The following is an 18,592-nucleotide window of genomic DNA, read 5'->3' on the forward strand; positions in this document are numbered from 1 at the left end:
TATTGATTATGAAGTATCAATCAGTTTATCACTGGTTCTTCTACATGCATACTTTATTGCCACGTACTGGATATGAAAGAGTATGCGGCAGGTCTGCAGCAGGTCTATATGAGATATGCATATTCATGACAAAGAGTCTGCGGCAGGTCTGCAGCAAGTCTGCGGCAGACCTGCCGCAGACTCTTCATCATACTGAAAGAGTATGCGGCAAGTCTGCAGCAAGTCGGTGGCAGACCTGCCGCAGACTCTTCATCATACTGAAAGAGTATGCGGCAAGTCTGCGGCAGACCTGCCGCAGACTCTTCATCATACCGAAAGAGTATGTGGCAGACCTGCCGCAGACTCTTCATCATACTGAAAGAGTATGCGGCAAGTCTGCAGCAAGTCTGCGGCAGACCTGCCGCAGACTCTTCATCAAAAAAAAAAGATGACTGTCTGCGGCAGGTCTGCTGCAGATCTGCGGCAAGTCTGCCGCAGGAGTATGCGGCAGGCTCATTTCTTTCCTATGGGATATGGCAAAATAAATGCATTATATAACATGAATAAGATACGGAGTGGAATAACAAATCTTAAGTGACTAATAATACCGACGCTCTGAGAAACCTTTTTTGTAATATAATTAATATGAGAAGTCCAAGATAGGTTTTCATCGAAAAGTACTCCAAGGTAATTAAAAACTCGACACTGTTCAATTAATCTATTGTTGATAGAAATAGATACATTGTCATATACAGGATTTAGGTTCCTAGCATTTTTGAAAATAACAAATTTAGTCTTAGAAACATTCAAAGATAGCTTATTGCAAACTAGCCATTCGTAAACATACTCCAAATTAATATTCAGTTTATGGGTTAATAGATCAATTTTTTTTTCTGAGGCAAGAATAGTCGTATCGTCTGCAAAAAGTGTGAATTTACAGAAAGTGGAACAGTTTACAATATCATTGATGTAAATCAAAAATAAGAGAGGCCCCAAAATAGAGCCCTGAGGGACGCCATAAGATATTAGATTAAATCATATTTCATATAAACAATACTTTTTGTATTTTTTGCTCCTCGGCAAAATGTTTTTACAACTACGTAGACACCATAGAGATATTCATGTATTAAAAAGAAAAAAATTGTTTATCTCTATGCCACATATGCATGATATGCACCACGCGCACCTCATAATATTTGGCATTCCATAAGCACGCTTCGTTTTTGCAGCATGGCGTCCAGCGGTGAGGATTTAAGTGGTGCTTTACAGAAGTTTGAAAGAGCTACGAAGAATCCCGAGAAATACATTAGGTATGTTAGCCAATTTTTGTATGCGTTGAAGTAATTTTAGAGACATAACATCCTTCGTTTGACGTTATTTGCATTTATCTTTACACGCTATAATGGGTACAGTCCCACCCGTCCGATTTTGAGTTGTATTTTTCTTGACGAAGAAAGGCTTGTCTAATTCAAGTTAATTGTCATAACTCATAAGACTTTTTAATTAAATAGAATTAAATTTAAGACTAAATTTAATGAATAATCAATTTATTAATTGATTATTATTCTGTTTCTTTTTTATTGATTTGTTCATTCATAATTAACTCCTGTCGGAGCTCCAGACCGAATCCTGAAACACAAATAGGGAGGCCAATGCCCAAATCTAACTTTTTAATTACTAATTTGTTTATACTAAAACTAAGATTAAAAGAAAGCATTTACTTTCACTAAGAAAATCCACCCATCTGCCGACTCCATAGGTTCCATCAAATAGGAGATATCCAGCTGGTTTGTAGCCATTTCCTTCTACGCCTTTCCGTACGTAAGAGCCTTGAAACAATTATATTTCATGTCGCAAAGTTACGTTCATAATTAGACAGGCCCGAGGGACAAAGTTCATGATGAAGTTTAAAACTTCGCGCGAAAGTGCAATCACTCAACAGCGGCTAGCCTTGAATCGGTCGCACACGTACACACCTTCTTCTTAAGTTGATCCCTCCACCGACACAGGCAAGCCCCGATGCAGGCTGAAGTCCAGCCATCAATGTGCGAACGATTACATCTTCTACTACTACGAGGCGAAGACGATGGTTCAAAAAAGGAAAGAAATATATATAATTCATTGATATTTACCTTAGATGTGTATTACAATAATTTGATTTCCTCATGAGTATTCCTTATTATCAACGATCGAGAAGTTACGAGGTCCAATTAAAATCCATCTTGCAGCGAACACAATCATAGCGCACATCCATGCATGCAACGTACGTGTACTAATATTTCTCTCTCTCTCTCTCTCTCTCCCTTTCGCTATACGTAACATACACACTCACTAACCATGTATCATACAACACACACATTCAAATCATGGCTTTCATTTCAATTCTCAATTGGAGTATAGACTGCTCACGTAGACTTTTTTTTTTACTGAAATATCTTTTTTAACACTTCTCATACATTACTGCACGACACTCGTATCTAGTGCTGTGAGAATAAGGTACTAGGGTCTATAAATAAGACTACGCCTTTGCGCACGATCTGACCGGAGCTCAGATTATGTCGCAATACCCTTTATTTTTGGCGCGAACAATGACGTCACTGTTCACTGTTTTCCTTCTCATTTTGAGATGGATGTAGCTATAGGGCTCAAACCAACGCAAGATTGACAGAAACATCGTACTCTATCTACTTTCGAATGTTCAGTTTGTAAAAATCTGTATTTAAAAAGATACAATCTTTTTTCTTTATATTTTCTAGTTGTTAGAAGTGGCAATTGTGAACATCTGAAATGTTGATCTCTATCAAAAGTTCTTTACTCAAAACGGATCCCATATTTTTAGGGTCTACCTTCTGCCAATGAGAAGGTTTTTAGTGAGCAAACCTCTACGCCCTCTAGGATTTTCTTAGTCGGTGGTGCGAGTGCGTCAAGGTCGTCTGCAACCACAATTATTGGATTAAAAAACGTCAAAATCTGCAAGATTGTCAACAAATGGTGAAAGACTGTTACAGATCCGTGATTATAGGTATGTTGTGAAATGTATAATTGTATTTTCTTTTCATATTTTCTTCAATTTTTATTTTTACATCATTTTTTTCCCTTTGCTAATTTTTTGAAGTGGGCGACGAGCGCACAAATCGTAGGTGTAGAAGCCTTACGCCCGGCCATTGGCCTCCCTAACACAAATCAAACATCGGGTTGTGGCGACAATTTTCCCGAAATGTGAAACGGTACTAGTAATTATAAATTTTGAATTACAGTGTTTCAAACTCCTCAGGGCATCTCAAGGCATACTTGACATGATAATTTTAAGAAGTTTTTGATGGGAAAAAGGGTGATTCCTCGTCCTAAACCGAGCCATCCATGTTGTAACTTGTAGTTGTAGGCCTATCGTCGATTCAACATGGCTAAAGTAATAAGGTAATAAGGATCGTCTGCGAAAAATGCGGACGATTCTTATTTGTTTGGACGCAAGTTTTCTGCGATTACGAGGATATCCTCGTTTATGCAGACAATCCTTATTACCTTTACCCAAGATTATTCTTGGACCAGCGCCCCTACTGACATCTAAGGATCTACAGGGTTGTATTCATTTTCATTTTGATAGATATTTATTGTTATTATTATTAAATTATTATTGAACTTCATTTTTTTTGAGGGGGGAGGTGGGGAGGGGGGAAGGGGAAGGTCCATTGACTCTGCATAAATTTCCCACCTGGCTGAGGCTGAGCTTGAAGGCAGCGCATGCGTCTGATGCTAAAATTCCCAACTGTTGCATGTTGCCTGTTGGGAATTTTAGCATCAGACGCATGCGCTGCCTTCAAGCTCAGCCTCAGCCAGGTGGGAAATTGATGCAGAGTCAGTGGACCTTCTACTATCTAGTAGAAATTGCTTTGGCATGAGAGACAATTACAATGCAAAATATAGGGAGTTACACTGTGCGGTGTACATGTTGATGATGGCAGTTTGCAATCAAACAATTTCATTTTTAAGCCTGCAATACTTGAAACATCCTACTTTGAAACTGAAAATCTTGAAATACAGGACACTTTTTTTTTGAGCCATATCGCCAGAAAATCATGCCCATCAGATTTGTTTGTCATCTTATTTCTGTTTTGTTACATCTTTCATTACAGTTCTCAACCAACCCATGAAAATGCCCTGACATCATGCACCCAGACTTTGTTTGGATTAGCAGCGTGTCATGCAGAGGCAAATCTCAAGTCCTCAAACCCACTATTGGAGCTCATTACTGAAGGATTCGATGAGGAACAGATATGGCAGGAATTGGAGTTGCAGAATAAGCCTGGTGTGGGCAGCCTCGTAAAACATGTCGCTAAAGCAATTGCCGTGCGCAATAGACTCCGTCTTCAAATCCCCAATGAACAAGATATTGAGGGAGACAGCGATGGAGATGAAGATGAAGAGGAAAGTCGTGACAGTGATGATGAGCAAGACATCGAAGAGGAGGATGAAGAAGAAGAAGACGAAGATGAGATGATGGATAGTGAGGATGACGAAGACCTTAGCCTATCAAGAACAAAGAAATCAAAGAAAGCTAACAAAGACTCTGATGAAAGTGGTGAATCTGATACAAATTTTGACATTGATGAGTTGCACTCAAGAACTAAACCGAAAAAGAAGGCGCCAAAGGCAAATCACCCGATCGAGAACAAGAGTGAGAGGAGTAAGTCATCAGTCGTTGATGACCGGTTTTTCAGACTGGATGATATGGAGAAGTTTTTAGAGATGGAAGATGCCAAGGAGGCGAAGAGAGTGAGACGGATGGAAAGAGGAGATGGAAGTGATAATGATGACAATGAGGATGATGATGAGGAGGATGACGATGAGGATCCTGTTGACTTCTTTGAAGATGCTTCATCAGATGATGAGGGATTCGATGATGAGGATGATGATGATGATGAAGAGAAACAGGTAACTGGTTATTGTTTTACAAATTCGAACTTGGACTAGATCATTTCATTATTCCCAAATATAACATTGTCCTTGTCTTTCTATTGCATGCAGTGCTGTCACTTTCAATTCATTCAGGCTAAACATTTGTATGAATTTTAGAAGAATTGATTCTTTTCAGATTTTGTGTTATAAATTTAATTATCTGATACCCAAAATAAACTTGATCCCCAAAAAGGATCATAAGCCATTATCCATTAAATACATACAGTGTTAGTGTAAATTTGTATTTGTGAAGAGATTACAAAGTGTGATAAAATCACTAAATGTATGCTTTTTCTCTTATTTTATATACCATATACTTTTATATGTAATATGTATTTGTATGGAATTGCAGAAGAATGATATAAAGATTTACAACATTTTATAGGAACTGAGATTTTCGATTTTTAAAAAGTTTATAATATATTGATAATTAAACCCCCACATTTTGATAGGATAATAAGAGCACAAGAGACATGATGTATGGAGACTTCTTTGCTGCGCCAGGAGCAGAGATGGCGACAAAGTCCTCAAAGAAGAAAGTGCACTTCGAAGGAGGAGAGGAAGAAGAAGAGATGGAAGAAGATGGGAATGAAAAAGACTTTGAAGAAGAGAGGCAAGTGTTGAATGTGTATTAACAATGGCATGGAAGCATGCAAGTCAGTATAGAATCTTTGAATCTAGTAACTTGTCCATGATACATTTCTTGAATTATTAATTTTATCTGTCTGGGCATAGTGTCACATTTATTTGTTTGTTATATCTGTAGCTCCTCCTATCCCAGTTCATAATTGATTTGAAGAAGAAAAAAATAGATGGCAAAGGTATGTTATTATCTATCATGTTATTTGTGTACTTAATCTATAGAATTGTTGATCATTAATAATTAATCAGAGGCCATTTGATCAAACCCTATAATGTCATATCCCATTAATTTGAAGATGCCCTTGTATATATTTATTTTTTTAAAGATTATAACAAAATATGAAAATTAATTGAGAACTTACCGTTTGAAGTTTAATTAGTATGTTATTAGAAATAGGAAGATGGTAATTACGTAGTAAAATATTTATCCCACTAATCTATTCAGAGCCAGGCACTGTGTTGTGCTTCCAAGAGCTTTAAAAAAGAAAGTATTATATTTCGCTGGTTTAGAATATGATGTTAATATTGAAGTCCCCAATCCTGTCTTTCATCCAAACTATAGTTTTGAAGAGGCAGACTTTGAAGATGCGGACGATGACCTGCTGGCTGACCTGCGGAAGGCATCCGGAACCAAGAACAAGGATGACCTTCTCCTGAGTGGCAGCGAGAGCGAAGGGGAGGACATCTCTGACATCCTCGGCGGTGGTCAGAGGAAGAAGGGAGAGGACAAATCCACTTATGAGAAGCGCCAGGAAAAGGTAGGAGTGTTGGAAACCTGTTCAATGTTTACAATTATTCATAGCAAGATTATTGCAATGATTATTGCTACTTGTAGTTTCTGGTAAGGATTTTGAAATAAAAAATTTAAAAAATTTGCCAAAAGCTTGTCTTTAGTTTAAAGAATGAAATGATTTCAAAACTGTCGAAGTAACAACAAATGTTGTTAATCATCATCATCAGCGTTTAAAGTCCATTTGCCCCACTTTTTGGGGGTTGGACATTTTATTTCCTTAATGGCTGCTTTCCAAGCTTTCCTGTCTCTGGGATCCATATGACAGAAGCCAGATGCTTTGGCATCTTCTTCTATGGTTTCCCTCCAAGTTTTCCTGGGTCTCCCGCGAGGCCTTCATCCGGTGACCGGAAAGTTTAGAGCCCTCTGGAGCCAGTGTGTTGCCTCTCTTCTTGCCACATGTCCAAACCATCTAAGTCTATTTATCCTCATAACCTGTGCCACTCCCATCAAGCCCATTAATTGAAGGAGGACTTTGTTCCTCATTCTCTCATGAAGTGATACCCTGCGCATCCTTTTCTTATCCCTTCTCTCATTTTTATGCTTTTGTTTACCAACTTGGTGCCAGAGTAGACTTTCCCATTATTTAATTATCAAAATTCTCCTCCCCTTGAAATGTAGCTTCATAACAAGATCAATGACCTTGAGCAGTCTAACGTGGCGACAAAACCTTGGCAGCTCATTGGAGAGGTCGCTGGGCTCAAACGACCAGAGAACAGTCTTCTTGAAGAGAACCTGGAGTTTGATGTCAGAACAAGACCAGGTATGTAGGAATTTCATGATATAATAATAATAATAATAATAATAACCTAGGCTTCTATGGCGCATTTCATCTTCAGAGAAAATAACAATGCGCTTTACAACAAATTTACACATAACTACTAATTCATGAACTAAAGAAACATCAAAATATGGACAAGATTAATAATAATCAATCATTATAAACATCAATTTCAGAGAAATGAAAGCAAAAGCAAATGATGTGATATTTATTTTCAAAAGTAAAAAGTGGTACGTCCACTTCGACATTACCTGATGATAGCGGTTCAGAAAATGACACAATATTTAAGTGGTACAAGTTACATCCATAGCAGAATATGCAAGAACAAGAACCTTTTAAGAACCGTTTGAGCCGGGCAAGATCTGCTTCTGAAGGGATGACAATTGACTTTCCACCTGTCGCTTTGACTTGAGCAGCGATCTTGCCACCACCGGTCCATGCGCTCTCCAATGTAGGGATTACTCTCACATCAAGGCAATGGACTGATAGCAGTCGATCAGGATAAGTGCATTTTACAAACATAGAACAAAGTAAAAGACAATAGACTTCTATATGTATCCGATGGCAGGACAGGATCAAGTTTATTCATTCATTTCGGTTTATTTAGTGAAAATTGCATGTTAAAACAGTCGGGAGACTGATACAAACAAAGATTACAAAGTTCAAAAATATAAAAATGAAAATTACAAATACATCAATAGGGAAAACAATCAAAATTTTGTTCTTTAACAATAATAATAATGGAAACTTCAATATATTGCACATCATATATATAAAATAAATCAAAATTACGTACATGGATGAGTGGCGGAAAAAAGAAGATAAAAAAGAGAGAATGGACAAAGCATTTCATTCCCTTTTCTTGTAACATTTAGATTTTAAGCATTTACATTTTAAATACAATTGAAATTGATATATACAACGTGATAATGATAATATCAAGTGGGAGTAGAGTAGCACTAGTAAACAAACATGGATCACAGTCGTCATATTGTGATGCTCACAATGGAAAATCCCGGAGATAGTTATTTACTTCGGAGACATTGTCTAATTGCTGGTCAATCAATATGTAGATCCTGAAGTGCACTGAAGCAGTTATGAACAGATGCCCCATGTTGGTAGGAAATTCCAGCGGATCGGGCATGAGAGGTTGAATTGGTTTTCCTCTAACCACTGCAAGGTGATTCATGATCCTCAATAATTGAATTGAAATTTATTGTCCCTTTCAGGAAATTCTTTTTTTCACTGGTTTTACAGTCATTATACATTAACATATACATAATACAAGAAGAAATACAATAATATCAAACGTACATCGTCACAAACATAATAACATTCTGAAAATTATTGTTACATTGGAAACGGAACAATATATACATTGAACGCAGTATAAACATAAACATAAACTGCATCTATGTTACCATTTCAAGTGAAAATTTGAATATTAAGCTTACTGTTTATTTGAAAATGTAGGTAAGTTTAGTATTATGAATCCTAACAAAAATTAAATTCACATTACGTGATTACGTCATTAGGCAGTGAGAAAGTTTCTTTATGATAGTAACCAGGCAGTCGACTGGGCTGTGCAAGCGAATCTACACTAGACCTCTCCACAATATAGGATTGTATTGTATTTGTTGTATTGTATTTATTTTCCGTCATTTAAAAAACATAAAAAAATATACATTTACAATCATAAAGACACACTTATGAAATGGAAGGCGGAGGGATGGCCCTACTCAGCGTTGTTAGCATATCAATGCTGTTATACAGAGAGGTCCCTATAGACATAGAAAACATGAAAATTGATAGTACAGAACAAAATAAGAACTTACAATAATGATAAGAGCAAATTGGAGTAAAACAAGAAAAAGGAGAGAAATATTTACGACATACAAAAGAGAAAGCTAGACAAGAAAATTAATATTTAAAAAAACTTAAATAATAAAAAGATACCTAAACAGGTACAAGAAGTCTGGAGTAATATTGTTTAAATACTTTTGAATGTGTGAACAGCTTGAAATAACTAAGTGGTGGGAGGAAGAGTATTATATTGAATTGAGCTTCTATATTGAGTAGTTCTGCGACATTGAGACATTGAGGTCCTCAACACTGATCACATTGCTCAAACACACTGCAAATAGGTGATCGTTAGTCATATCTTGTTCCATATCTGGAACGTTAAATTTCAGGTCCGCAATAAGCTTCTCCTTTGCGCCGATTAGAGACCTCTGGTTGAGCTTTACGGCTTTATTGCCTCTTTTCTGCTGCTCCAATTCACAAACAACTTTCTCATGTTCAGCTAAAAGCATATAGAATATAATTTATTGTCTTCTTCCAAAGAATGAAAAAAATTTCCTTTCAGGTGATACATACATAACATTTCACAACTTATACAAAATTTATAATATAAATACAATCATACAAAGATATAAAATGCATAAAAAGAATAAAAAGTATGAATAAATGAATAATACATACATATAATACAAATTACTAAAACATAAGGATGAAGGGAAGAAGACAAAAAGGAAGAGAAAGAGAAGAATATAGAATGATGGGATTAAAGGTGAATGTAGCCCCGGGGTAAGTAAGTAAAAAATCGACCCCCCCCCCCCCCACCACCTCCAGGGCCTCACTTTCCTTCAAACAAGTACGAAGAGACAGAGAGACTAGGAAGAGAAAAGGAAAGAAGAAAGGAAAGTAACAGAAAGAAAAGGAGAGAAGGAGATGCATTAGAGGAAAACAAGAGAATTAGGTGAGAAGGAAAGTGGGAGAAAGTACATGGCATATAAAAAAAGGTTTATAAAAATTATCCGGAGGGCAGCTGCATTGTCCCTTTCTTATTCTCCAGGCTGTCCTTTGTGCTTTTCAATGACTTCTCCGACACAGGAAATCTACGACAGGATTCAGAGATGAATCAAGACATTGAAGAATGCTGTAGTCATTGCAGTCAGGCTTTCATTCCCAGCTCATGTTGTCATCCTTCCCATGTGGTTTTGTGTCTTGGAGAGTGTTTTTCGAGGCTCAGTTTTGAGGTTTGATGTGGAATACTCTAGTCATATGGGGAGTAGAACCCTTTGTCGGCTCATACCCGGACCAGTTGCTCATATTTCGGGCACTCCAAAGACCTGTACGTGGTTTCTCCTGGAGGACTGCTCCTGCTCGTTTATCGATGATTCAAATTTTTTTAGGGGTCCACTCCAATCTTTTCCTGAGGATCACCAGTAGAACCTAGTGGTCTGTCTGAATTAGGAACCTGTAAAATATGTTAATATTTGGGATTCTCAAGTAAAATTTTGATGTCCATATGCTTCTGAACCACTGTTCATGTTGAACCCTCAAGCATCTCAAAGCATCTCAAACCCCTGTTCACAATCACTCCCCCACCACAGCTCCTGTCATCACCGAGGAGACCACCAAGGACTTGGAGTCCCTGATCAAGCAACGGATCCTAGACCAGGCCTGGGATGATGTCCAGCGCAAGGCCAAGCCTAAGGAAGAGGCCAAAGAGTTCAAGAAGAGGGTGACCTTAGACCAGGAGAAGAGCAAGATGAGTCTAGGGGAGATCTACGAGCAGGAATACATCAAACAGACTCAGGTAGGTACTTTGAAAGACAAACTGGCTCAGTCCAACTGTTGTGTCTGACTTTAGAGGTTATTATGTACAAGGGTAAGAGACAGAAATCAACTTGAGGGAAAGATATAGTATGGCATGGTTTCAAGAGACACTACAGCTGACTGAGTTTGAACGAAGGAGCAACACAAACATTGTGTGATTATGCTTTTTATATGGTAATGTCTCTTTTTGTATTTAACCTTGATACTACTAAAGAAAAAAAATAGTGTTACTGTTACTGCTATATACATATTTAAGTGAAAAAGCGACCCCCCCCCTACTATCCTACCATAGCCTACCTCAAATTTGAAGGAATTCCGCAGCTTTATTCATCTAGAAATCCAGTTTTCTGTGGTGCAGTGTAGATCAAACAAGAAGCCTAAAACCCATCAACTCTAATGTTCATTATGTCTCATCTTTTGAATATCCAGCAAGAAGCCGACGAAGAGAAGGAGGATCCACTGCACAAAGAGATCAAGGATTCCATGGACACACTCTTCATCAAACTAGATGCCCTCTCCAACTTCCACTTCACCCCCAAGCCGATCGGTCCTGAGGTCAGGATCGTCTCCAACACGCCGGCCATCTCAATGGAGGAGGTTGCGCCCATCAGCGTCGCCGATTCATCCCTCCTGGCTCCGGAGGAGATCAAGGTCAGTTACGTTCTCGATACAGTGCAACCTCATTATAAAGAGCTCTGGGGGCTGTTTCATAAAGCCGTTCGTGAAGTTAGGCATGACTTTACGAATGACTTAAATATGAAAAGCCAAATGGGATGCTCAATCAGTTTTAATTGCTTCAACTAAAGTTGAACTGTGCGGATGTAGATGAACAATTTTATTATAACAAACATTTTTAATGCAAGGTATATTTTTTCCATAATTTTATTGAGGTGATTGGAAACATAGTTGCACTTTGTTAAAACATCAGGAAAAACTTTCGGGCATCCTATCTGGCACTTCATATGCAAGTCGTTCGTAAAGTCATGCCTAATTTTACGAAAAGCTTTATGAAACACCCCCCTAGGTATCTTTTTAGAACAAGGGGATTTTGCTGGTCCCAGCTCTTTATATATATTTTTTTTTACCCCGATATAACTAGGTAACTTCCATGGTCCCAAGGACCTCGTTATAACGAGGTTTCACTGTATTAACTCTTATAAGTGTTTTGATTGTCAAGTTGTTTTGGGGTACGTGGATGTGTTTTGGTTTTGATTAAAATGGGGATTTATGTTTACAGGCTTGAGGATTTGTTTGGTGGTTGGTTGATGTTGGTGGAGTATACTGTATATGTGAGCCCCTGATCATGTAGCATCATATGGCCTTAGTGATGTAGATCTGTCCATTAATCAAGAGGAGTTTAAAGTTAGCAATTCTGGTATAATAAGGTAATTGCAGCTTTCTCAAATAAAACCAATGAGAGACAACTAAAAATAATAATGATAATAACATTCAGTTCTTGTATAGTTTATATCACATTATGACATCTATGTGCTTCCAAAGAGCTTTGGACATTATTACCCTAGCTTTAGCAAGGCTGCCATTACGGCACTCTAGCATTTCAAGGAATTATAAGGGTTATTTAAGCGGAACAAAATGAAATTTTCATTTATTATGTAGATTGTAAAATTCAAGTCGTAACTTCCTTTTTTCTTATCTTCTCTCTCTTCTTACGTTCCTGCAACTCTCTTTACCTTATGTACTATGTTTTTTATATAAAATAAGTTTGTATCTTGTTTATGCTAAGTATTTATTTGGGGATCATTCTTATCAAGCCAATTTTGGCTTTCATGATTCCCCGCTTCCTTTTATCTTATGTTGATAATGAACAAACATGTATATAATTTTTATGTTTTTTAAAAGAGAGTGAAATAAATATATGAATTGAAATAAATGAAATGAAATTAATTGTTAGCAATCTTTCTATTTCTGTCTTTACAGGAGAAGGAGAAGGGTGAGTTGAAGGGTGAGACGGAGAGGACCTCGGAGGACCGTAACAGGGACCTGCGTAAGAAGAAGACGAAGCAGCGCGCCAAGGCCAAGGACAAGGAGAGAAAGGAGAAGTTGGTCGACAAGTTAAATCCAGGCCTGGGTAACAAGTACAGCAAGAAGGCGGCGCTGGCAAGGCTGGAAAAGAACAGCAAGGCTCCATCTAGCACCACTACCATTGTCAAGGTATGGTCTTTTTCTTTGTAATGTAATGAAAATTGTGCTAAAATAGTTTTATACTATTGGCTACCAATTAGAACTCTACATGAACTTGTCGTGAAATAAATATGAATGTACAGTCACTGCTAAAAGAATAATTTGTAAAAATGATTATTATGGAATGAAGATATTTTGTCTTGTAGGGGAGTGTAGGTATAAAGTTTTGGATTGCTGGACTTGATGATATAAAGGATATGGTTATTTCACTGTGATTCTACTATATGAATCTGCCATTATTTATTTATATATATATCTATCTATATTATTTTTGCAATGAAAGCAATGTGTGTTAGATGATTCATGAGCAGAAACTTTAATTTGTTTATGCCATGATTTTATAATAGGTGCTGAATTTAGCAATTGCATCTCTTCGTCAAACCAAAAGGCTGATACACCTTTCAGATTAATAATAATAATAATATGGATATTTATATAGTGCCGGTATCCGCCAGGCTCTGAAGCTCATGGCACTGTACTTATTACAATCATGAACATATCACTTGCTTAACTAAAGTAGAGGTTTACTTCATGCAGATCAATCCAAAATGTCATTCTGTGAATCAGAACGCACAAAATAAAGGGCGACCGAGAAGGAGTTTGCCAAAACCTGCTCACAATGAGCTATTATTAATCAATCTATCGTGCTAAATCCATAAATTCATTTTTTTCTTTCTTTTTAACTAGGACATGGAGAATTCCAAAGGAAACTTCAAATCTTCCAAGGCCTTCTTCAGCAAGCTTCAAGAGGAAGTGGTAGCAGAAGTCCATGGATTCAAGTCCAAGAAAAAGAAAAAAAAAGTTATGACCGGAACACAACTCAAACTGTAAACTGCATTTGCGCATTTCGGACACTCTAATATCATAGAGAGTAGATTTCGCCAATATGAAGGAGACCAAATTTAGTGGCTAAATGGAAAAAGGAATATTTATACAATCAATGACATTTTGACAAAATGAAAGGGATCCAAGATTGAAACTTTGATGAAAATGCTTTGGATTTCTTTTGAAAATGTATTGATGTGGAACATGATGAGAATTTTTGAAGAAATCGCTATCTATGTAACTAAGTATGATATAATGTTTGTGTGATTGATAAATGTATGAAAGAGTGATGAATGAGAAAGAGAAAGAGAAAAAGGAAAAAGTGGGATACTGAGAGAAAAAAGGGGAAAGGAGAGGGGGGGGGGGGGGGTGTCATACCAGTAAATCTCACAATTGCACATAAATCAAAAGCAAAGATGATGTCTTCATTAAAGGCTACTGACTTTAGCTAATGTTTGAATTTGTATGAAACTTAATTTTCTTCAGCAAATATTATCTTTGAAAACATGCACATAATCCTAAAAACATGTAGAATTATGAAATTAAAAATTCATATTATCATATTCATAAAAAATATTCCATGTGTGATGTTGCCTTGTTCTTGTCTGCTTTTAACATGTAATTATTGGTAGTCAAACGTTTTAGTAGAGAAAATGGATTTTGAGAGGAGCCAAGTAAATTTCTTTAAAAAAAAAATCATGTTGCAAATGATTTTTCAACCAGCAAAAGTTATCAAAAGTTCTAAAATGAACTGAAAACATGTTTCTATGATTTCCTCAGCATGACTTTCTCATTATTTGCTTCATATATTTTTCATTTATTTTTTTTTGTTTGTTTGTAATGAATGCAGAAACATCAGAGAAACAGAATGGTGAAATTTTGAAATAAATCGGACCAATAATAAAAAAAAGTTAATTAAAAGTGTTGAAATATGAGATATCTAAATCTATGCATTGTATGGAGCAGAAACATGGACAATAAGCAAGGCCGTGGAAAATAGAATAACATCTTTTGAAATGTGGATTTACAGAAGAATGATGAAAATGTCCTGGAAACGATGGTAAGCGCTTCATAAGTAACATTTGTATTATTATTATTAAGAAACATTGTACATGGCTGGGCGTAAACAAATTGCACTAGTAGGATAAGTTAAGGAGAGAAAAATTGAACACTTTGGGCATTTTAAAAGGCACCAAAGCCTCTTAAAGGATTTATTGGAAGGAAGAGTGGAAGGAACCAGACCCAGAGGGAGACCCACAATCAACTGGGAAGAGAATGTCAAGAACTGGAGTGGACTAAAACTGCAAGAGTGCACCAGAATGGCAGAAGATAGAGTGAAATGGAGAGATGTTGTGCAATCAACCTCCGAACTGGGAGAAGATACTTAGATAGAAATCTATGCGAAGTGCAAATTGGCAATTTGGTCAGTGGATTGTCGACTGATTACTCGCCCAATTAAGTACAAAAATATCATTAATTTATGTTTTCCTAAGTGCCTTCTCCCTTGGTGCACTAATCAAAATATATTATGGATATCATGTTATTATAGGTGCTCGAAAGTAAAAAAAAAAAGAAGACACTCCTGAGTCATACATCTTTAACAAAATTGAAATTCAATCATTTTGTGTGTTGGAAAACATGGGAGAATTGTTTGTCACTACATCACAGAGACATTACCTAATTACCTATTCAATCAATTTGAAGGTCTCGTACCTACAAAATTGATAACTTTCTCATCTTTTGTCAAATTTCATTCAAACTTTCACGGTTTCACCAGTCTACAACTCTCACTCTCCTCTACCAGGATGCCAGACTATGATTTTAGTACTTAATTAATTATCAAAACACTTTTCTGTCTGGTTTCTTTCTTGGCATGTCCACTCAGTACTTATTAATTAATTAATTTCATTTTCACTCACTCTATTTTTCTCCTTCCACATACACAAATAGTTCAGAAAAGGATTGAAACACAATTTCATGTAGGCTAAAGTTTTCATAACATTTAATAAAAAAATATAGCCTCTTTGTATATATAGCAGAGTGATTTCAATGCGTTTTGATTTTTAATAGCAATCCAGGGGGTGTTTCACAATGATTAAGATCGACTTTAAGTTGGACTTAACTATGGCAGGCCGTTCATGCCATAGTTTGCTCTCACCATTTACTGGCATTGGTCTCTCAAGGGACGAACAAATTATGGTCACAAATCTACAGAATTTACTTTTTTGTTAGGTCATTATTGAATTTCTGTTTATCTAAAGATCATAATTTAGAGACTAATAGTGAGAGCAACCAGTGGCATGAATGACCTGCCATGGTTAAGTCCAACTTAAAGTCGATCTTAGTCTTTGTGAAACACTCCCCTGTATATATTACAGCTTTAATATTGGTAATGCAATAAACCACTTATTAAAATTTGTTGTGAAGTTCATTGGCAAACAAAAAATTTAAATTAATGTGTTTTTACCTGGTTTTTGCCAGGGGAGGGGCCCCCTCCCCTGGCAAAAACCAGGTAAAAACACATTAATTTAAATTTTTTGTTAAAAAAAAGAAAACGGAGGGAGGGGGGGAGGGGCTGGGAGGGAAATATCGGCCGCTGCAATTTCTAAATTTTTTGGGGGGCAATTTTTTTTTAAATTTTTAAAAAAATTTTTTTAGTGCTTACTTATCTGTGAGGGGGTAGTCACTTCTGTCACCTTCACCCCTCTCGTTCACCATGCTCCCTCATCCCTCGCATTTCGTCACCCCCTCCAGCTTGAAAGTACAAAGGGTAATTATCAGAGATGAAAATGGGGCACTTCTTACACCTGAAAAAGGGTACTCACCAGGGATGAAAAAGGGCATGAGAATAGAAGATGGGCATCCATCAGATTTTGATAGGGGCATTTATCAGAGCGAAAAGGGGTACTGACCTGATGTGAAAAGGGGCATTTATAATAAATGAAAATGGGCTTTTGTTGAAAGAAAAAGGGCACCGATCAGATTTTTATAGGGGCATTTATCAGAGATGAAATGAACACTTAACAGGAGGGGAAAGAGGTACTTGTCAAAGTAAAAGGAGCATCTCTCAAATTGGGAAAGGAGCAATTATCGGAGGTGGACAGATATATATAGAAAGAGAGAGAGAGAAAGAGAGAGAGAGAGAGAGAGAGAGAGAGAGAGAGAGAGAGAGAGAGGAAGATATGGGGGGGGGGATTAGCGAATCCGGGAGAAGCGAGAGGTGAGATAAACCGGTCCTTTACACATAAATAATTGCTTTGGCCTTTTGTAACAAGTTTGTATACCCCTGGGAATTAATCAATTAAGTAGACACTCAGTTTTTTATTTTTACCCTGCGTCCATCCAAAAATCGTATTCTTAATTTTGTGAATGTGTGAAGGCCGTGTGATGGAAAACATGACTACAGGGTACACGTTCGAATGGTATGATTGTTTACTCACCCAAGCAACGCTGTTGCTAGGAAGGTACATAAATGAGTGATTATTATGATTAAAGTGCAATTTAGATAATCTATATAATACCAAGTACGGATATAGGGGAGGGAGGGGGATATGGATATTATGAATATCATACTACTATAAGTCCTCCATTAACAAATGACCCCTCAGTCATATATATTTTGGGAAAATGCATTTTTGAAAATGCAAATGGGAAAGTTGTCCGGCACTACGTGACAGTGACATTAGTGATTCTACCAATTTGAAGTAGCCATACACAGGGGCGGCGATTTCTTTTCATGACCGGGTAGACGAAATACGAGGGCGGAAAATCTATATTCCGTTGTTATCAAGGATGTTAAACACTGCACTCTTGGGCCCTCCAGAGCCTAGGCTAACGGTGTGTTGCAGTCTTTATTCAGTATTTGCTACACATTTTTTTTTTTTTTTTTTTTTTTTTTTGGGGGGGGGGGGGCACTTTTTCAAATTTTCCGGGGGGGGGGGACGATCCCCCTCTAAAAAAAGTGAGGGGAGAGGGATGTGCCCCCAGTACCCCCTGGATTGCCGCCCCTTGCCATACCTATATCGAATTACAACTTTCGAACTTGAGTTACTAATTTTCATTGTGACTGTCACAAGTCTGCTTTTCTGATTTTCCTGCTTTCTTTAAGATTTCCTGTCTAGCTGTTAAGTTTGCATTTTCCTTTAAAGGTACCATGTCCCTTTTGCAGCCAACCTCAAATTCTGTAGAACTTTGCCGGAATTATGAATATGTCATGCATGTTCTATCTGTGAAATTTGAACCTTAGCAGTGTCCATACATTCAAATTATGCAAGGAAACCCGTTTACTTGCTAGACTTCACTGTCAAACACTAATGAGTGACTAACTGACTCTTTTTCTTCTTTGGTAACAACATACATAAAATGAGCTGTCTACATCAATAACCCACTTCTTGTGATGACCAAAATTAAACTGATTGAATCTTTCCGCAGCATAAAACGTATGACCATTCGGTACAATGGTCTGAAAAACAAGACTATTACTCATTGGCTCTATAGCTCCTAAGTCAATTTGACAACTAATAGTCGTTATTTTCCAACTTGAAGACATTTTCAACCCCACCTTTTTTAGAGAAGTTCTACATTAGTATTATCTTTCAAATGCCGTTGGAATTTAACCTTTTCATTTTGTTGGCCTGCAAATGGGACATAGTACCTTTAATATATGTCTACTTTTGCAATCAGCACTTAGTGGCACGTTAGCAAATATGCCGGGCAAATATGTCAATCTTTCCGGGGGTGATTACTTTTATTTCCTTTTAAATTGATTTGAATTGTAATGTTCCACCACATCTTTA

General features: G+C 37.0%; 1 protein-coding gene across 1 annotated transcript; it reads left to right on the plus strand.

Annotated features, from left to right (window-relative positions):
• Positions 1 to 1,174: 1,174 nt before the first annotated feature.
• On the plus strand, positions 1,175 to 14,372 carry LOC593611 (U3 small nucleolar ribonucleoprotein protein MPP10). Its single transcript, XM_030976916.1, has 9 exons — positions 1,175 to 1,289; positions 4,113 to 4,911; positions 5,388 to 5,548; positions 6,140 to 6,335; positions 6,989 to 7,130; positions 10,544 to 10,749; positions 11,199 to 11,420; positions 12,708 to 12,941; positions 13,659 to 14,372. The coding sequence occupies exons 1-9, from the start codon at positions 1,210 to 1,212 to the stop codon at positions 13,800 to 13,802; spliced, it is 2,184 nt and encodes a 727-aa protein (XP_030832776.1). The 5' UTR covers positions 1,175 to 1,209; the 3' UTR covers positions 13,803 to 14,372.
• Positions 14,373 to 18,592: the final 4,220 nt, after the last annotated feature.

This window comes from Strongylocentrotus purpuratus, unplaced genomic scaffold (assembly GCF_000002235.5).
Source record: "Strongylocentrotus purpuratus isolate Spur 01 unplaced genomic scaffold, Spur_5.0 spur5_scaffold_9, whole genome shotgun sequence".
NCBI lineage: Eukaryota > Metazoa > Echinodermata > Echinoidea > Camarodonta > Strongylocentrotidae > Strongylocentrotus > Strongylocentrotus purpuratus.